The following is a 20,540-nucleotide window of genomic DNA, read 5'->3' as shown; positions in this document are numbered from 1 at the left end:
TAGGACCGAATAAGCCCGAGAAAATCTAAGAAAAATACAATTTTCCAGTGGATGTATGAAATTACCGCTCGATGTAACAAAAGACAGACATTCTGACAGTTTATTCACCAAAAAAAATATATTTTTTAAAGAAGTGATTGTTATGATAATAACAGCTGCTTGTTATTGATAACGAATCTTAAATTGATAACAAAAATCTTATTCGAAAGCAGTGGTCAAAACTAGTCAAGTGGTCAAAATTACTGTTACTGACCAAAATAACAAAATACTGATCAAATACTGACAAATTACTGACCACTTAATCTATTTATTTACAACATATCAATAACTTGTAATCCTTGTTAAAAATTATTATCTGACCTCCACCATTCCCACAGCCAGCCATCAATTTTTTTATTGACAATGAGGCAATGTTTTCATTATTGTACAAAATTATGTGAGGCAATAAAAAAATCATCAAATAATAGTGTATAGCAGATATTGAACATATGTTGTATTGATTGAATTAGTTGGTGTTTTAAGTCCACTTTATTCACAGTAAGGCTACTGTAACTGGACCTACAGTTCAAAGTGAGATCCGAGCCACTATGTGCCTCCACCGGGTATCGAACCTAGGAACCCCTTGATTACAAGGCGATGACGCTACCACTGCTCCTCTCGCCAAGAGTTTCTCTATAGTTTCCTGCACTACATCGGTATGCATTTTTTCTTTTCTTCCATTGCGCCTTTATTTCTTGAACGCTTGTCGCTTTAGTCTGAAATCTTGTTGCTGCCTTAACGAATATAATTTCTCTCATTTTATCACGTACTTTTTCTCGGGTATTAAAAGTGCTGCAACCTCTATCATACATATAAGGGACTTTTTCCTCATCGTTATCAAATGATGACTTGTAAGTGGCCAAGGGGTGTAAAGCACGTGCGTATGCACATATATTTCGATCCCCCCTCTCTCTGTAGAAGTACCTTACCGTTGTGCTGTATTTCATTTTTACAGTCCAACCCGATTAATACAGGATTTCCAGGTAATGCAGGAACTGACATGGTTGAACCGAATATTAAAGACAAAAAAAGACTGGTTAATTGTTTTGTACTTCACAACCCTGTCGCTACATAAACATAAAACACAACGATATCTGTCGTGGCAAGCAATAACGATTTTACGGTGGCGTCAGAGCTCTTGTTTTACCTCTATGCCCGAGTGTAATGTGTGTGTAGGAGAGGAGGGGGCGGCGAAGTGAGGTAAATAATTGTACTGTTTGCGGAGAGCGCTGACAACGGGTTACAATTCAGGCCATTTGGGAAACGTTGACGTTCATACGGGCAGGGAAATTTGCGAGGAAATGTGTGGGTTTTGTTCGTTAACGAGCCAGTCGATCGCACTGTTATGCGATGTTACTTTTGTGTGTGGGTGTGTTTGCAGTGGCGCCAACTTATATGGGCGCGTGGGGCTCGAGCCCACCCAATAATTTGCCCTAAAATGTATTTTTTGTGTTTGTTTCTTCCTTGCCAGAAAATGTAGGCTTTTATATTTAAAAACAATTTCTCTGAGGGAGACGGACTTTATAGTGACTGTTTTTTTTCCTATAGTCATTTCCAAGATGACTGCTGTTTGAATGCCTACACACTAAAAATGAAAAATCTGTTGATGTTCATTAATTTTAGTGCCTACTTTGCGATTTTTGCCCGCCTATTTTTTGAGTCTTTAGTGCCTATCGATACTCATTCTGGCTCTAAATAAGCTCTTATATATTCTAATAACGATGATAATAACCTATCCATCCTAATAACGATGTGATGAGCACGGACGGTGTAAATAATATGGGGTACTGTACTGAAATGTATCCTATTGGAGATTTAACTCGTGAGAATTCTTAAGGTGTTTAATGATGAAACCGTTTGTTTCAAAAATAAAATATAACAACATCGACTAATTGGGATTTGGGACTGGACCTACAGTTTTAACGTGGGATCCGAACCGGGTGTGTGGCTATTTGTTTTAAAGTGTTGGATTTATTGTTGTAAAAAGGTATAAAGTGCTCCCCTGTGCTTAGCACCACGCCATGATGGCGTATAGGGGGTGTGAGGATAACGCCCCACACTTTCTTGATCCGGTCATGAGTGAGGGTGATGTGATCAGCATCACGCCCCTGACCGCCTTTACCCCCAGGGTTTCTCCCAGGTACCCATGTCATTAGACGCTGGGTGGGCGCCGGGGCCGCTTCCAACGTTAGAAAAGTTCCCGGATTTGAACCGGCCGGGGATCGATCCCGGGACCTTGAGCATGGTAGTCAGACGCGTTACCGACTGAGCCACCGCGGCTTTTATTGTTGACAAGAATTAATTGAAGTTACTACTGTATACAAGTATATTGCAAAATCATGTAGCAATTTAAGATATTACTGTTAATTTTGATGTCATTATGTGTAACGTTTTCAATACTTTGACATTTGTAAACTTTACATAAACTGAAAATTGACGTAAATACGTTCATGGTTCAATTTTCGGCTATCAGAGGGCGTTCCCTCTTGATAGCTCTACCGGTGCTGCCTCTAGTGGCAACTCGGTATAAGTGGGCTTGCCGACAAAAATTAAAATTTGTAATATATAGTACGGGTCTTAGTCTTTGTTCGCAGTTGCAGTTGCCACGCAGCCGCTTCCAAATTAAATATCGTGTGCAACCGCAACTTAACCCCACTATATCATTACATATGTAGGTATTAAACAAACACATAGCTACAATAAACGTGTTTGTTAACGGTAACAAAGTATTTTAAAAATAAGGCAATTATTCTTAATTAAAATCTCAAATATATAACATGGCCATGTTTTTTTATTGAAGGAAGGTGGAAAATACACGTGGGAGGACGAGAATAAAAAACTGTAGGGGGAGGGGTGTAAGGGTGGAGATTAAGTGGGCGCCAAAGAACACCTCGCCCCGGGTGAAACATCTATCTTAATTCACCCCTGGCAAGTGCGTTGGGTTCTTGATCACCCACACCCTAGACACTCGTGAAGCTAAAAGAACTGAAATATTTCGCGACTCGAGGAGCTAAGCAAGGTCGCAAAGAGCAAAGTTGGCAACAATGATTTCTCGACTAACAGAAGAGCAATTTCGTGTCTACCTTTATCTCCTGATAGTAACGTTGTCATCGCCTTGGAGACTAAGGAAACAAACAGGCTCGGGCGAGGCAACATCAGAGAGTAGGCCTCCTGTGCTGTTCGTTTGCAGTGCAGACAAGTTTCAATCGCCGAGTCGGCTTTTCCACCCCAATCTTTATTTAATATTCGTGGAACCGTTCCACAAAAACACATTCATCACTGTCGAAATTTGGAAGCCCTTGTTTTTCGCAGGGATTACGATAACTGAAGGCCGAGTGACGTCCAGGGAGGGGCTGAGGGGGTGTTATATCAACCCATTCGCTCAACGTAGAAAAAAAAAATACGAAAAGAAGATATCGAATACGCGAAAGGGGTCAAAGATCTCACTGACTACCAAAAAAACACGTGTACCTCACTTTTCTGTACAAAATTACTGGTAAAGCCTATGAGAGTACGATTATTTGGGTCTAGAACTGGTTCATTATAGCCCCATGTGCAGTTAAATGTGATCCCTTCAGCTTTTACTTCGCAACTGAGTTTGTTGACACCCCCGAAAATGATTGGGGTACAGGACGCGCCAGAAATAGCCATCAAGGTCAACCGCCAGTTGGAGTTGCGATCATTGTCAAGGTTTAAAGCATGGGGAAGATAAGTTGAGGTTAAAAAAGGTTAAAAGACTAGTGTTGTCCATCTCCTGAGGAAGCCACATGATGTGGTGAAATCTAGAGAGCAAAGCATGCTGGACTTTATTACTTAGTACAATAACATTTTCCGGATTACTGGGGGGACACGTCCCCCACGCTAACGACACACGTGCTTCACACCAAAAGATGCGACGCCGTCAGTGCTTATCAACAAACGTCGCACTGAAAATAGCACAGATGATGTGCAAGCATTTCGGAGAGAAAGTAAGTTCAATAGCTGCCGCTCACGTAACATCTATTTTTGCAATCTACGTCCAGCGGCTGTGCAAAATGTCCTTGCGCAGATGTCACGAACCTTCCGAGTGTGAAACAGGTGTCGGGAGCACGCCACCTGCTCAAGACAAACAGTGAACAATGGTTTGGAGCCTGTGCAAAACACCCTCTCCCCTATTCTTGTAGGCGCTTTTCTTCTCTGTGGCGGGCGCCTGCCACGCGGACGAACTGACAAGTTGACATGGTCGGGGGGATGGGTTCGAAAATGGATCATCGTGTTGCTACCTTCTTGGCAAGTTATTTTCAGTTCGAGGTCGGCTTGAGGCGTAGGCTCATGAAGGATGGGGTCGTGTGAAGCGACATTCTAAGCTGTGGGCCGAAGAGAGACACTATCACCAACAAGCACGTATCTAGAAATATATTTCGAGGGGGTGCGAACCAAGTGTCTTAAAATAATAATAATAACAAAACCAATAAAAATAATAATGTTTAAATTATAATAATTATAAATATATTAAATTAATTATAATTAATAATAGTATTAAACTATTAAAATTAATTAATATTATATTTTTATGACATGAATAGGTAATAAGACGGGTTAAGAATAGTGATGAAACACCACGTATTCATTATCAAGTTTACGTATAGCTAAGGTCGGAAACAATTCTAAAAAAAAACACCACAAAAGTATCCTGACAAGGAAATTAATGTCAAATAGATAAATAATTGAATATTGAATATCAAAAAATGAGTTAGATCCAGTTAACGAAAAGTAAAGTTCCTGGTAATATTTTATGCATATTATTGTAAGTAGTAACAGATCTTGCATAAATCTTCTTTGGTACTGTAATTCAGTCATAGATCCCAATATTATCCTTGCCTCCAAATTAGTTCGACTGAAATAAATAACCCTATAGTATAAAACAACAAATATTTTTTTCATTGTTTAATTTTAGTTATTTTATTAAGTCTTTCGGGGGGTCTGACCCCCTGGACCCCCCTAATCAACGGAAACGTAGCTAGAATTGAACTCCTGGGCGAGCTCACGGGTTACCATGAGGCTTTGCAAACCAAGTCAATTTTACAAAAGTATAACAGTATTGAATAAAGATAAATTACGTGAGAGGAGGGTCATTAAGCTAATAAAAAAAAATATAGTTCATACTGTACGTTCCACCCTCGGCTGAAGCAATAAAAAACATGGGAGCTGTTGACCTTTGGCGCAGATGTGGAAGGAATGTGGATGATATCTGTTAGGGTCCCGTAGTGGGTGACACCAGTCCGGCTTAGGCCAGGGTAAAACATGAGATTCTCAGGGCATAACTTGTTTTAGGAGGAAAAGAAAACAAAGGAAACACTTGTTTAACCTACTACGGAAGGTACAATGCATCGTATATTCTTAATTTTCATATTACATTAAATTTATATACATGATTGTATTTAAAGCTGTCTCTTTGTTTCATGGTCATATATATCTCTATTAAACATATTTCATCTACTGGAAGGCTTCGTCGTCTTCTTTATGGATACGTGATTACTACTTCTTCTATTTTGGCTAACAAGCTTCTCCTTCCATCTGCTAATAGGCTCCTTCTTCTTCTTCTTTATGGATATGTGAAACACTCCCTCTTCTTTATGGATGGACTTCTTCTTCTATCGTTGATTGGTTAATGGACTTCTTCTATCATTGATTGGTTAATATACTTGTTCTTCTATCGTTTGTTTAATAGACTTCTTCTTCTATCAATTAATATGCTGATTCATCTATTGGTTAACAGACTTCTTCTATCGTTTGTTTAATATACTTTTTCTTTTACTAGTGGGTAATCTTCTTCTGCTAATCAATATACTTATTTTTCTATTCGTTAGTAGACTTCTTCTTCTACAATCAATATACTTATTCTTCTATTCGTTAGTAGACTTCTTCTACTAATCAGTATACTTATTCTTCTATTCGTTATTAACTCTATTTACAAAAGCTCCTATATCCAAATTCCTAAATTTATTAAACATTGGATTGATTCCCGTATCTTCCCTGCTATATTTCCCTTCTTTTTGGGCTTTGTCAAAGATACAACAATAATTCAAATCAATATTTTTCTGCACGATGGCTTTAATACAAGCAGAGAAAAGGGGTTAATCGAGGCGCGCCGCCTGTCCCACGCTCGACCTTGATCCGGGTCAACAATATATGCGCCGCAACGGAAGTGCTTGGGGCCGCCACTGAGTTGGCGCCACACCGGGGAAAACAACCATAAATTTCTAGTGGGAAAACTCCTTCCCACTAAGACGGTAGAGATATAAAATTGTAATCGCTTTTTAACTTCATTAATCTTTACAGACAATCACATATGCTGCACGTGTCGATCATTTCTTTATCTCACCTTTTCCATCTGCATTGTTTCTCAGTTCATAAATTTATGTAAGCACAATTCATTTCATTTCTCCCAAACACTTTCATTCAATTGGCGTGCGCATTGTTACTATAATCTGCGATCCTAATATTTCTTCCGCGTGCTGCCATCTATGATTCCTTATTTCAATCATCATTGGCCATATGGTTTGCATGTGCGGGTACGTAACATAAAATACCCCTCCTTCGGGTTAAAATTTTCTTATCGTAGAAATATTTCGTAGATATAGGAAAAATTTTCTCGATGTATTCAATTTTTCCGATTTGTCTTCTTGCCCATAGTTTCTTCTTCTTCTTTCTTTTATGGTACGACATCATCCACTTTTCCTTCTTACTATATTTTTCCATTTCCACTTGACATACTTTCTTACAAGTTCATATTGTTTCTTTTTCTTTTTCTTCTTTCTTCTATGGTACGACATCAGCCACTTTTTTCTTCTTACATATTTTCTCACAACTTCATATTGTTGATCTATTTTCTTCTTCTTTCTTCTGTGGTACGACATCAGCCACCCTTTTCTTCTTACATATTTTCTCACAGGTTTATAATGTTCGTTTATTTTCTTTTTCTTTGATAAGATCTATGTTTCTCATCTTCTTCTGTTGTTGATTCGTCGCTACTACTTTCTTTTTTTGACTTTCCTCTGCTCATATTCTTATTTTCTCTCGCTTTCTTCTTGATTATAACTTACTGGTTTATCTTGAATTCTTAGTTCCCCTAACTTCTTCTCCGTTTCTTCTACGTTAGGAATTATTCATTTCCACTGTAGTTTATTCTCTTATTTTCCTTTGTCTATCTTCTTGTCTATGATTTGTATCTTCTTGTTACTCCTTTCTAACTCTTCCCTGACTTCTTGAACATTTTGGATCCTCATTTCTCTGAATCTCAAGGTTTCCTTTAATATCATATCTCCTGTCACGATCTTCATTTCTTCTTTTTTTCTTTCATCTCTTCTTACACTTCCATCATCATTTCTTTGTTGTTACCTTCCAACTTGAATACGTCCTCATCAGCATTTTGAGTGAGAGAAGGAGCTATGCTACTTACTGATGGTGTCTGCAATAGGAGTGGCAGAGGTTGTCTTGTAGTAATCGGTGCAAGATTTAATATCAGCCCTGAAGTTAAAAGGTCTCATGGCAATAATGCCTTATATTCCTCCAGTTTTTCATGGCGTTTACCAAAAACTAAAATCCACAGACACAATGGACAGTGAAGATCCTCCAGAAGACATATGAAGTTGTCTTTATGTAGATCATATGTAACCCTGTGAACATGATTTACACTCAGGCAAAAGTATTTAAGCCTTGTTCAAAGTATTTGATGTGCTAGATTGATTTTTTCACATGGGTATACTACAGCAATATACCATACATGTTCATAATAAATTGTATTTATATTGAAATTCATATTTTTCCTTTTGAATAATTTACCTAACAATATGTTCAGCAAAAAAAAATACCCTTTGTTTTACAAATTATGACTCAAAGCAATGCATTACAAAACTCAATTTATTTCCATTTTTTGTGAAAGTGGCATAGACCGCTCAATTGATAGCCATGCAAATATTATTGAGGAAAAATGTTCTCTCTCATTGTTGCACGGGAAATAAAGAAGTTTCGTTCTCAATTCTTTGCCTTTTTCGCTTTTCACAAAAATCAGTCAAAAGTAAAAAGAACGTTCGGTACATTACAGCCCCTACTCTACTCTATCGGGTATGGGAGAAATTCGAGAGTTATGTTGTGCATATTTTTGGCTTTACTGGAAATATTTATCAATTTTTCTGACATATTTGTAATTTTTCATGACATATTTTCCAATTTATATGACATAATTACATATATATTTTACAGTTTTATAGGAGATAAAGTCCCGGGCCCTAGTAATTAGTATTTCAGGGTAAAGTGCTGTAACGATGAGAACCTCTCAACAACCGTTTCTTGCCTTTTTCCCTTCCCTCCCGAGGCGTGATTCTGAGTTTGGTAGACCTCCCCGATGGCGCAGTGGTGGCGTCGTCGCCTTATAATCAAGGGGTCCCTAGTTCGATACCCGGCGGAGGCACATAGTGGTTCGGATCTCACTTGAAACTGTAGGTCCAGTCCCAATTAGCCTTACTGTGCATAAAGTCCACTTAAACACCAAATGAATCAATCTACTAGGTGTATAGGTAGTTTAGCTTTGTTGACATTGGCAATTTTGATTCTCTTAGAATAAATAGTAATTCGTAGACAAAATGTGTAAGATTGGATGAATGCTACTGCAGTTTCTATAATAATTAATATAATTTGTGCGGATAGTAGAAGAGAAAGGCTAGCAACTTCTAGTGTTGGTTCTGTATTTACAATTATGGAATGAGGGAGAGAAAGATAGACAGGCAACAAGGAAGTGGAATGGGGAGAGGTACACCCAACGACAAAAGAAACAGTAGGCGAATTGTCCACAATTTTTATTCGGTCTGTATTACACAGTGTGATGATAATGAATTGAAAAAATAACGTCAATAAGCAGAGGGCAATGTCTGCTTCGAACCAACGTAGTTTCATTCCTAAAAACAACACAGGATGTAAAATACAAAAGTAATGAAAATAGCGGTGGACAATCTTTGCTGTTGACTGTACAAACACACGTGACAAGCTCAGTTTACCCACCCAAAATTGCGCCCAAGTCTGCGAAGCAACGGCTGACATAACGGTAGAAAAGGAGAGAAAAAGCAGTGCGCGCTGCTTCAAACGACTGGTAGCTGCAGTGGCTTTAGCCCCTTCATACAATCTCTTTCCCTCTCACGCGTTCGTTGGTCGACCCCTTTCGAGCCGCAACTTGCGTACTTGCTTTCGTTCGCTTGCTCCACACATTCCTGGGATAGAGATGAGGGCGAAATAGGGAGAACACTGGACAAATGCAGATATCTTCACCTTACCTGAGAATTTGAACCACGGCTTTGCACTAGACAGGTTTCCACAATGTCAGGTGAAGATTTCATTAAAAAAGGACAGATATTAATTTATCGGAGACTCCTTACCTTGAGTTAAGAATAATCACACACGTAAAAATACAGATACAAACTAAGTGTGATCGTATTTGATTTGGCGAGTACCTATAAACCTGGTTTAGTTTCGGATTGTATAGCTTGTTCAGGAGCGCGTCGTTTTAATCCCATTCATTCCCAGTCTGGTATTATATTGAAAAGCGGATTATGTGTTTCGACATCTTTCCAGTCTACAGAGCTTTCACCATAATCACCCTCCCCCACACCTGTTTGACAACAGGTGCTAAAGCGATCGCCAGCCATTTTGAATTATTTAGTAGGATCACAGCATTGAGCTATTTTTACGCTTGAACAATAATCCAAAACAATAGCTTTCCCGTGAATTTCGCGAGCGAGGATGCGACTCGTATTTTTTATTCTCTCCATCAATAGGGGATAAGCTGAACTAACATCATAAAACTAGAATGGCCAAATATTTTCGGATCCTATAAGAACCTATGCTGCTCGCATTTCCAGCTGGCGGCTGGGAAACAACGAAGCAGCGATCAGTTGAATTCTCTTCGACTGACATCGGGCATTTTCGTATCGCAAAGCCTTGAAAGTTCCTGGCGGGACGAGACAAACGAGCGTTGGATACACAGCATGTTGCCAAACGTACTGTAAAACGGTGGGCGAGGGGAGTTGATTAGGGTTGTTGCTGGATAAAAATTGTACAATAGTACACAAAGCACGGAAATTAATACACAAAACATCCAAATACTGTACAAACAAGCTAATAAAAACAACTGACAAAAACAGATGTACGCTTGGCAACATTGTAACGGGAGCGCGATGTTAACCCTACAGCTTTAACTTCGCAACTGAGGTCGTTCACACTCAAGGCACACACCCCCGAGGACGATTGGTGGACAGATGGAGCTATGTAGGTCAGCCTCTAGTTGTGCCCGGATCAGTATAGTAGAGGCTGGTTACTTTAAAAACATTTTCAGCTGACTGCGCAAGTCTACCAACAGCGTAGAGCGTGAGCAAGAGTGTTAGCTATAGGTGCTGCGTTGAGATGACGTCAGCGGCTCACGTCTTGATTGATGGCTTCGAGAGTTATCGCTGCAAAATCAATAGCCAGAGATGTTACGTAAGTAATCGAACTCTACCGAATCCCGAATCGAAATGCGGATAACTGGTTCCGGATGCTAGAATTGGGTACTCTCATGGGCATCCCCCCTGTCTTATCTTTATTGTTAATAAGAGAAATAAAGTTCAATTAGTTAGTGTTCAAACAGAATAACAAAGTAAAAATACGTTAAATTGAAAGAAAATAGTGTAAAATACAGAACAAGTTTGTGTTTTCATACTCTTTAAGATTTAAACCAAAGAATAAATGGTTTCACAATTTTCAAAATTCCAAAAATTAAAGTTTTATGTAAGAGGTCACACAACGCAAACTACGTGACTAAAATTTCGCTTTAACTTTGAAAGCTCTTGAACGAGTTGCGTAAAAGTTACAAAAAAGCATAATAACTATGAATTTCAGTACAAAACGTATAAAATATAAACAAAATAATAAACAATTGTGCTTGATCAGTTGTGTTGTATATTTTACATATTATATTTCAGTAATAATTGGTATTCCTGGAGTGTCGTGCATGCACCCCCACCAAGACAACGAATCTGAAATATTCGAGGGGGATTCCTGTGCCCTACCCCCTCACTACGCCCGTGATTGCGGTTCACAGACCAAACCGTGGATTACGCATCAGGAAAGCAGCTCGAAACTTGTTTTTGTTTACGAATGAATCTGCAGATTCTTCGCTGGATCGTTACAAACACCCTTGCAGTAATCCCAACCTATTAAATATTACGTAATGTTATAGCTTGTGCCCTTGAGTTTGCAACTTCTCTTATTTTTTTTCTAACTCCACGGGGTTAGAGGCCTCAAAGCAAGCCTTGAAAAGGTCAAGATGTATGCAAACATATCTTCACCCTCATTTGTCCTGCCGCCGGAAACAGGTTCTGGTCGCAAGTGAATCTGCAAGACTTGTTTCAGAGAGTGAAGTCACTCTCCACCAAGTTTATTTCGAAATCATATTATGAAGCTCAAGAAACGGTAGCAAAAGTTCAAGATAGTTGTAAAGCCAGACTTGCAATTGCGAAAATTACCATGAAGAAGTGGCATCATAGCATACGAAAACAATTTTACAGCCCATGTAGTATGTGTGTGTATGTAAAAAATATATAGGTCGACCTCCGTAGCGGACTGGTTAGCACAGTGTGAGATAGGACCAATTATATACATTGGTCATTCAAGCCTTACGTGTATGACATTTCACACGCAAAATTTAAGGTTCTAGACATGAGATTGGTTTAAAATATTCATAGTGAACTGATTTCATAGAATTATTAAGTACTTTGTAGGTGTAACAATTTTTTTAAAAAATTGAGTGTGATGAAATGACCTGACGAGCATTAACGAAATGTGTTACGTGTGTGACGCTTTAAAATGTAGGAAAGTTTGACTTCATTTGTCTGTGAAGCATATAGGCTACAGATGCTAATATGTTTTGTTGGTGAAATGTGCAAATTATATGCAATCTTAAACATTTAAACCTCAATGCAATTAAAACCGATAATAATTTTCTGATTAATTCATTTTGTTATTTACATGGAGTAGAACCACTTTTAATGGGATGTTTCTGTTTCTGTTGTTACCATCAGGCGTTTAATACTAGCAAAAATGTTTCTTGTTTTGAATAATTTGATGAATCCTAGAAAAACTAGAAGTGGCTACATATTTAAATACGAAAAGGTTCGATGAAAGATGAAACCAGAGATGATATTTTTTTTGTTGTACTCGGGAAGCAAAAACATAATCAACACTGAAATCTATCTTCTTCAACGCCTGAAAAAGATATCTAAGTGTAATCCTGTCGGCAAGCTATGGACAGGTTGAAAGACGGGAGGACTATCGAAGTCTAATTTATAGAAAGAAGATGAACCAGTCCTGGCCAACATGTTCTGCATAGAAGTCGTAACTTCTGAAGCTGGACGCGTGCCAAACAATTACGGTGAGAAATAGAATGCGAGTCGAGTGTGTGTTGTTTTTATTTAGCAGGATGTCACGTCTGTTGTCCAAGGCTTTCTGAATAATCGGCATGTTTCTCCGTGGAAGTTGTACAGCAGAATTTAACTTGTGTTTTAGTTTCAATCGTCTTATCAACTGCATACTGAATTATTATGAACTTGACGAACACATTAAATTAAGGAGTAATTACTATGACATCACTTCCGCACAGTCCACTATTGAATTTTGGTACTTTCATAGTCTTGTATAGCCAACGCTTGAAGTGGAAATTGCCAGCTGGGGCGATGGTTGAACATGGTGAAAATAAGACAGCTGGGGGAAATTGCGGCAGTTTTGGAACCCAATCGCCGCCACTGGGTGGGGGGTAAGCTTTTCGAAAATTTTGCTAGCTTACCATTCCACCACATCGAGTACTATTTGTAGCCTACATGGCCAATATTTTACAAATTAAAAAAAAAAATCAATAAAGAATTACTAGTGCTCGGAAGTTGAAGACCTATAAATTGCCAAAAAAAAGACCTATAAAAAGACTTAAAAATATATAAAAAGGATCTAAAAACTGAAAAAAAGACGTATAAATGTGATCCAAATTAATTAATAACTTCAGTTTCAATTACATATTTAATGAATAAAAAAGATACAAAATTCTGGTGGTATGGAACACACAGTGCGAAAAAATTATATGAATGAAATGTATCTTCTTTCAGACATTATATATTTTTTAGATTAACAATTTGAAAAATCATATTTGAAGAATCATATTTGGCCTAACCACACTAGGGTTACAGAAATAAGACTTCGGAAACCTTACCTCAATTGGCAGTGCAGTATATCACAATAGTCATTTCCAGCGCGACCTTCCAGACAAGTTACGGTTAAAGGACCTTGTACCTTACCTGCTTCAGTCATCAAAAAATGTTCTTCTCTCGTTTCAGGGATGGTTCAAATATATATAGGGGAGACCGGGGTAATTAGAACAGGAAAAAACAGCCTGTAGAAGTTCCACTGTAAATTACTCAGAAAGTTACTGATGGATTTTTTTAAAAATTTCTACCATTTAAATGGACATCTTTTGTATATTTTTGAAAAAAATAATGACCATACCTGCATTGTAAATACTCGTCGAAAAAAAAAATTGTCATGACACCATAAAATTGTTCCAATTACCCCATTTGGGGTTAATGGAACATAAGTTAGAAATTTCAACTGAATAGCTTTAGATTGCTGTTGGGGTAATAAGAACATCATATATAAATGTCCCATTTACCCTGCAAATTTGAACACAATAGCTCTACTTCTTCTGGAGTTATCAATGCTTGTTTAAATAAAATCCCAAGTTAACGTCTTTTTTCATAAAGTTTAATTTCTCAGCTGTGAAGCAAACATGTGTGAATGAAAATCAGTGTTCTATGATTTATTTGAAAGGTTACAGGCCATTCTACAATGTAGTAAAGAAAAAACTTCTAATAGTTACATGTACAATCTAGTGTACCCAAGTGAAATCAAGCAAATTACGCAATGTTCTAATAACCCCTTTGCAGAAATTTTTGGTGTAATAAGAACTTTGCTTATAAAAACCAGGCAAATTGCCCATAGACAACCAAACTCACATGAAAAGATGTGTGCCCTTATGTTTTATTATAGGGGTGAAGAAAATTTTGCAAGGGTTCTTTCATTCACATCCAGTATATGCAGAAGCAGAGAAACACCAAGCATGCGTCACATCATTTTTTGCAGTTGTATAATAAAAGTCAAATAAAACTTACTTTTGTGTAGTTATTCCAATAACAAATTTTCTGCATGTAGGTTTAGTGTAGGTACATAGGTATGAAATGTTATTACACCAGTCTTTTCGTTTTAAATTATTCTACATTAACATGTTCCAATAACCCCATGTTCTAATTACCCCGGTCTCCCCTATATATATATATTTATTTCTTTACTACGGAAAGGATGTTTGAGGTGATGAACTGGTGATGATTCGAATTGAGAATGGGCAGTAAAAACGTAGTCGAAAGAAGGTGAAGTTGCAAAACCATTAAAAAGCCATTAGACCTAAAAAAGGCTAAAAAGGACCAATATGCCAAAAAACGCCGAAAAAGGCAAAAAAGGACAAATAAAATCCACCTTTTTCTGGCCTACAATGACCCAAAATGAACATATATTAAGTTGGGCCTCGTCTTCGGACACTAGGAGAAAAAAGGATTTTTCCTCAACTTCCGAACCCTACTCATTACGTTTGTTTTTTCTGTGACGCTAAAAGGAGACCAGAGGTTGGGCGACACCCCATTTTAATAGGCTATGTAAGCCTATTAAACTATTGCGAATATTTAGACAAGAGTAAACCACACGAACATGTACACGAATGTTCTGGAACAGTGGTTCTCAACCTTCGCGAGCCTGTAAAAAAAAAAGTTTTTTATGTCCCGATCCCAATAATTTTACTTGTAAATAGCTTTCTGTTTTTTAACTTCATACGTTAATTAATATGTACCCTTGGAATTAATATTAATAAGTAAATTATGGCATAATCATAGAGAGTATTAGTTAGGTTATGTCTAGGCTTGTTGACATATAAAATTTGGTTTAAATCAAACGACTGGGCCTAATGGAATTTATTAGTTTCGTCTGGCCAGTATCATTAAATTAATTGGGCAAGTGCTGATTTCCATTAGCATGTTCCATTTCGGACACCGAAAAATTTCAATTATTCTGAACATTTCCACTTCAATATATTTGTTAATGAACGTTGCTGCGCAAACTAAATTGGCAGTGGTGCCCGTCCGTCAAGCTCCACACTTGAAGCCGGGAAGCAACCTGCCCCCGGTTAGATCATTGGATCGCTCACCACCACTGTCGCGGAACCATGTCCTGTTATCGCAGTCGTACTCAAACTCGAGAAAGACCTGTTAAAATTCAAATTTGGAAGCAGCGCAACTGACAGTTCCCCGCTCAGCGGCTTTGATTTCTCACCAGCACTGACGCGAAAGGACTTCCTATTATCGCTGGTGAACCCCTAACGAAAGGTGAACTTACCAGGTGGTTGCCAGCTTGGGCTGCAAGGCGCAAAGTACACAACCTCTCGAGGTTCTATGTAAATGGCACCAGATCATGGTACCTGACCGCGGCCCGGCGGTTGAGAAACACTGCTCTAGAAGGAATTCTAAGCAGATGTAATTTTTCAGATTTTGGAATATCATAGTGTTTTTTCGAAAGGAAAGCAAATTTCAAAAACGGCTTCGCTAGCGCCAGTCATAGCCAAATGTCGAATGCAGGAAGAAATGGCTAAATATAATATATTCTAATAAAATCCAGACACGCCACTAGTGGTAACAAAATGGTTGATAGAGAACAAACCAAGTTTTATCGTTCCTGTCACCTCTGTGAGTTTTTCGTTGAACAGGAAAGTAAATGCTACATGCTAGAATCCGAAGACACAAGACGTGTCCAATACGAGGCATTGACTGAAGGATTTCCCCAACCTTCATCAATGCAGATGCTAATGGGATATTCATTTGTCAAGAAACACTTGCAATCATTTAACCGTCACTGTGGCTTTCGCGATTCGAAACAGTTTGTCATTTTGCAGGTAGGTGAAGGGCTTGCGATTGTAACAGCGGTGCATGGTTCAAGGCCTTGTATCACCTTCATTCACCTGCCGCAAACAAAACGATTCACATCTGCTGCTGGTTTTTCACGATGCAAATCATTCTTGGCCGTACGTGTGCTGCTGTTTCTCATTTTCTCGCCTTCGTTCGTTCACTTGTTAAAATCAGGTTGAGATGTTTCATTGCTTCCGGTTCGAGGGTTTGATGTACTGTTGCGTCAAGAACACAATTCGAGGAAACTTTACATGTTACATTGAAATAACTGGCCCCTTAAATAGGTTCGTGATTAACTGCGTTGGCTTCTTGAGAAAGTAGGAGAATTACGAGAACATTACATGGTATGTCCACTAAATATGTGTGACCCCGGGAGAAACAAAAATTTGACACTTTTTCCAAGCTAGAATGAATGATTTTCTGTCGTTTGAACTGCTTTTACGATGTGAAAACCTGTAGCAATGAAACTTGTTAATGGCGAGTGCACACATCTGGAAAATGTATCTATCTCTTCCTTCACCGTTGTGTACATTTCTCGTATAAATACGAATGGTCATCCCTCGAAAATGTTTGATTTACTTATTTGTTATAGTGTACACGTAATTTCTTTTCAAAAAAAAATATTTACTGACAGAGTAATTAGCTTGTACTTAACCGTACGCGCCAGAATTTTGTCACTACAATGTATCTTCAACGCTGCACATTTTATGAAACAAAGTAGGTTCCCCTTACACATAGCAGTCTGAAGTCCATACAAATAACTCTCAAACATGTTTTCATTATGATTTTTTTTAAAATCTGACATATTTAACACAAAACGCGATTATGATCATTTTGCTCGCAAGATGGAGCAACAGTCGTGAACAAATGACGAATTCACCATCGAGAATGTATATTAGTCTAGAGAAAGAACACAAACTGAATTGTGCTGCTCTACCTGTCTGCTAAAGATATGTATCTTGACCGACAGATAGCGCTCTCAAGAACTTTTGAACTAACCGTACATGTTACCATAGCGTAATTGCTTCGTTTTCCAATTTTGTTCGCGACATTGCGACTGCCAATGGAATGTCGGAAATAATCAAGTGGAAGGGGAACTTACAGTACAGATGCACAAGCCGACGGGGTTTATCCAGAATTTAGCGTCTACTAGCAGTGGCGTGCCCAGGATTTTCGAAAGGGAGAGTTTACGTATATTTTTCTTAGGGGTCAGCCCTAATTCTGTCATATTTTTCTGCCTTTGACATTTTTTTTTTTTAGGAATACTGGTCCAAAGGGGGGTGGGTCATAACCCTCACAAACCCCCCTTGGGCACGCCATTGTCACGGACCGCGTCATCAAAACTTTGGGGTGGATTTTTCCTTAAAGTAAAATAAAATCAACATGTATATGTATTTTCTAAAATATACGTAAAAAGGTTTACACCTAGACACCATTCTGAAATGTGTACGATGAGGCTGGGGGAATCAGAATATACATATTTCCTTAGTAATGAATTTACTCGAGCTGGTTCCAAGTCACTTTTGCTATTAGGCGCACCATATTTAATCCGTTTACATGAAGAAAAAGAAGAATTTAGGAGGGGCGCAGTTCAAGTAAACTGTTCAATAATGCTAGAGAGAAGTGGTTTTCAGTAAAAAGACAGAAGACACTCTGTCGTAATTCAGTACTTTATGGAGATTATTACATGATCTTGGGAGGGGGGAGGCATTAACCTTGGGGGCACCCCTGCTAGTCGTCTACATAAAATATACTGCCTAGGAGGGTTCTCCTCCTCCTGCTCCAAACACAGCACGTGTCCAGCTACTGAACAAATGAGAAATTAGAGAACAACTCTGAGGATGGAGACAGAATCAGTCTCCTAAACGTAGATATTTACACATTTAAAACAGTGGTAAAAAAAACCCCTCAACTTAAGATGATATTATGTCACCCAAAATTATCCTAGACCATATGTTGTCATGCTGTACAGGAAAGTAAAGTTGGTTGCCTGTTAGACAAAGTATTTCTTATTTCATTTCATGCAGGGATTTTTACACAGCAGTTTGTATCATAATTATGTACCCGAACAGTGATTTAAACACACACAAACATTCCCTAAAGTAACAAAGTGCCTTCACTTAAACCCCGGTTAGAAAATGCTTTAAGTTACTGAACTGAGTTTGAACTTCAGTTTTTGTTTTTGTGAATAGAGTATCGTACACTTTTTAAAAAAGAATATACTCTTTACTGTGCAAGTATAATTGCAGACAGGTCAGAGATTGTATTGGTATTTGAATACTTTTTATTGTTTTTTCCAGGTTCTTGCATGGCTGATCTTTGGGGCGGCGTTTGTTGAGCGCCATGACCAAACATTTTGAGTTCAACTGGCGAATTCCAGTCCCAGAAGAGCTCCTGCAGGGATGTGTGTTCGATCGTTGGACAGAGGCAAGTTTTACTGAGGATTAATATAATTTAATAGCTGTACAGTAGAATGAAATCAAGACCATAAGTCCCTTGATATAAGGGTAACTTACAGATAATGATGTCAATAACCACCACACTAAATTCCATCCATTCTTTAATTTATGGATTCAGTTGCTTACAGAAAGGCTAATCGGGACTGGACCTACAGTTTAAAGTGGACTCTGAACCACCATGTACCTCCACCGGGTATCGAACCTGGGACATCTTGATTACAAGTCAACAACAAAGTTACCACTAGACCATCGAGGAGGCACACAAACGAATTATCAATGCATTAATTGTAATATTTTTGTTCCTTGTAGGAAAAAGATTCTTCAGATCTCGAATTAGGCTGCCTGTTCAAAGTAGACGAATATGGCTTCTTTATTTATTGGAAGAGCGAAGGAAGGGTAAGTATTAAGTTGATTATTTTTCTCTGCTTGTCATTAGAATGTAAAGTTTATTCATAAACTAAATGTGTTATATATATTTCAAACAAACTTATATTCTCCCTGCTTTTGTCATCTACAAACTCACCTTGCAAAATCCACACCATTATATATATTTCCATAGGCATGGGGAGAGGTAAAGGAGGGGAAAATACCCCCTTCTGGGAAATGATGTCAGTGGAAGACATTCACACACATAATTTCATTTCAGTCATTGTAATTTACATTTATTATTACAAGGGTGTGATAATTAAAAGTAAAATTAACATAGATTTTTACAGGAAAGCCATAACTTAAAACTGAAGAAGTGTTTTCTAAAACAGCAATATTTTAGAAAGCAAAATTCGCCTTGATTGCCCGCCCCCCCCTTCCTTAGAAAATCCTGCTAAAGCTGTACTTCTTCATCCTTTTTTGTTCATAGAGTTGAAAGCAAATAGAAGTATTTTTGAAAAATTATAAATTACCATTCTAAATGAGAGTGAATTGTTTAGTAAGAACAAAATCACTTATTTATGATGTTGCATGCACTTCATATTTTAATGCAAATACTGCATCCGACAATAAATTACACTAAACTAATGCTTCTTTTTTCAGGAAGGTGACGTCATCGAATTATGCCAAGTCAGTGATATCAGAGCTGGAGGAGTTCCTAAGGTACGTACTTGTAGTTCAAATAAACTAATTGTCATTTTTAAAATGAATTTTTATATAGTGACAAAATAGCCTCTGTGCAACTTAAGCCAGATTGTTATATATAAGGTCTTGTGAGAACATTGTTACGTATTTAAAAGGCTTTGTTAGCCTAGTTAACAATATTGAAAATAGTAATCAATATTTCTCGAAAAATGCATACAATGTAAAGACATATTTCAAAGAATGGAGCTATATTTACTAGAGCTGAGCTGATACCACCATTTTTCGATACCGATGCTGATACCATGCCCGATTCCTACCGATACAGATGCTTGTATAATTCCAGTATAAAATAACAAAGGCTAGTTACCGAGTCATACTAACTCGTCACGTCGTTAGGCACGTATCTAGAAATATAATTTGGGGAGCCAGTCCGAGCCAAGTGTCTCAGAAATGAGCATTCCCTGACATTCGCTACAAGACTCGGCGGCAAGCGGCCCGGCGTCAGCGCTCGTCGACAGTCGCACGCTACAGTCTGTTTTCTTCGCTCTCTTTCCCCTTCTGTTGACGTTGCAGACTGACGCCGATATAATCCTCCCTCGGAAGTTGTGTTGTGTCGTGTCCGGGTGTTGAAGATTGTGGCTTAATATGGCACCACAAAAGTTTAAATTACAACAAAGGCTTTATCTTGTCTAGTGTTACTTCGGAAAGAGGAATTGTGGGGAATGCGACGACGTTTTGCAACGAAATTTCCTGGTGTTCCCGTTCCACATAGGACCACTATATTAAACATCGTAAAAAAGTTTGTTGAAGAGAAGGAAAATAAAGGGAAAGAGAGAAGAAAAATAGAGTAATAGGGTCAGTTCTAAATAAAAGTGGAAAGAAAATCCCACGTGTACTTACTGAGGAAATACTC

General features: G+C 38.1%; 1 protein-coding gene across 5 annotated transcripts in view; it reads left to right on the top strand.

Annotated features, from left to right (window-relative positions):
• Window positions 1-20,540, top strand: part of LOC145980779 (1-phosphatidylinositol 4,5-bisphosphate phosphodiesterase-like) — a 219,587-nt gene that overhangs the window by 111,823 nt on the left and 87,224 nt on the right. For all 5 annotated transcript variants that reach the window (XM_083113852.1, XM_083113856.1, XM_083113853.1 and 2 more), the window contains exons 2-4: window positions 18,398-18,524; window positions 18,866-18,952; window positions 19,586-19,645. In XM_083113852.1, the coding sequence (XP_082969978.1) occupies window positions 18,441-18,524; window positions 18,866-18,952; window positions 19,586-19,645 (231 nt within the window). In that variant the 5' untranslated portion in view covers window positions 18,398-18,440. The remainder of the gene's footprint in view (window positions 1-18,397; window positions 18,525-18,865; window positions 18,953-19,585; window positions 19,646-20,540) is intronic.

The sequence above is a fragment of the Lepisma saccharinum genome, chromosome 28 (assembly GCF_977018435.1).
Source record: "Lepisma saccharinum chromosome 28, izLepSacc3.1, whole genome shotgun sequence".
In the NCBI taxonomy this organism is placed as follows: Eukaryota; Metazoa; Arthropoda; class Insecta; order Zygentoma; family Lepismatidae; genus Lepisma; species Lepisma saccharinum.
This window is presented reverse-complemented; position numbering and strand designations above follow the sequence as displayed.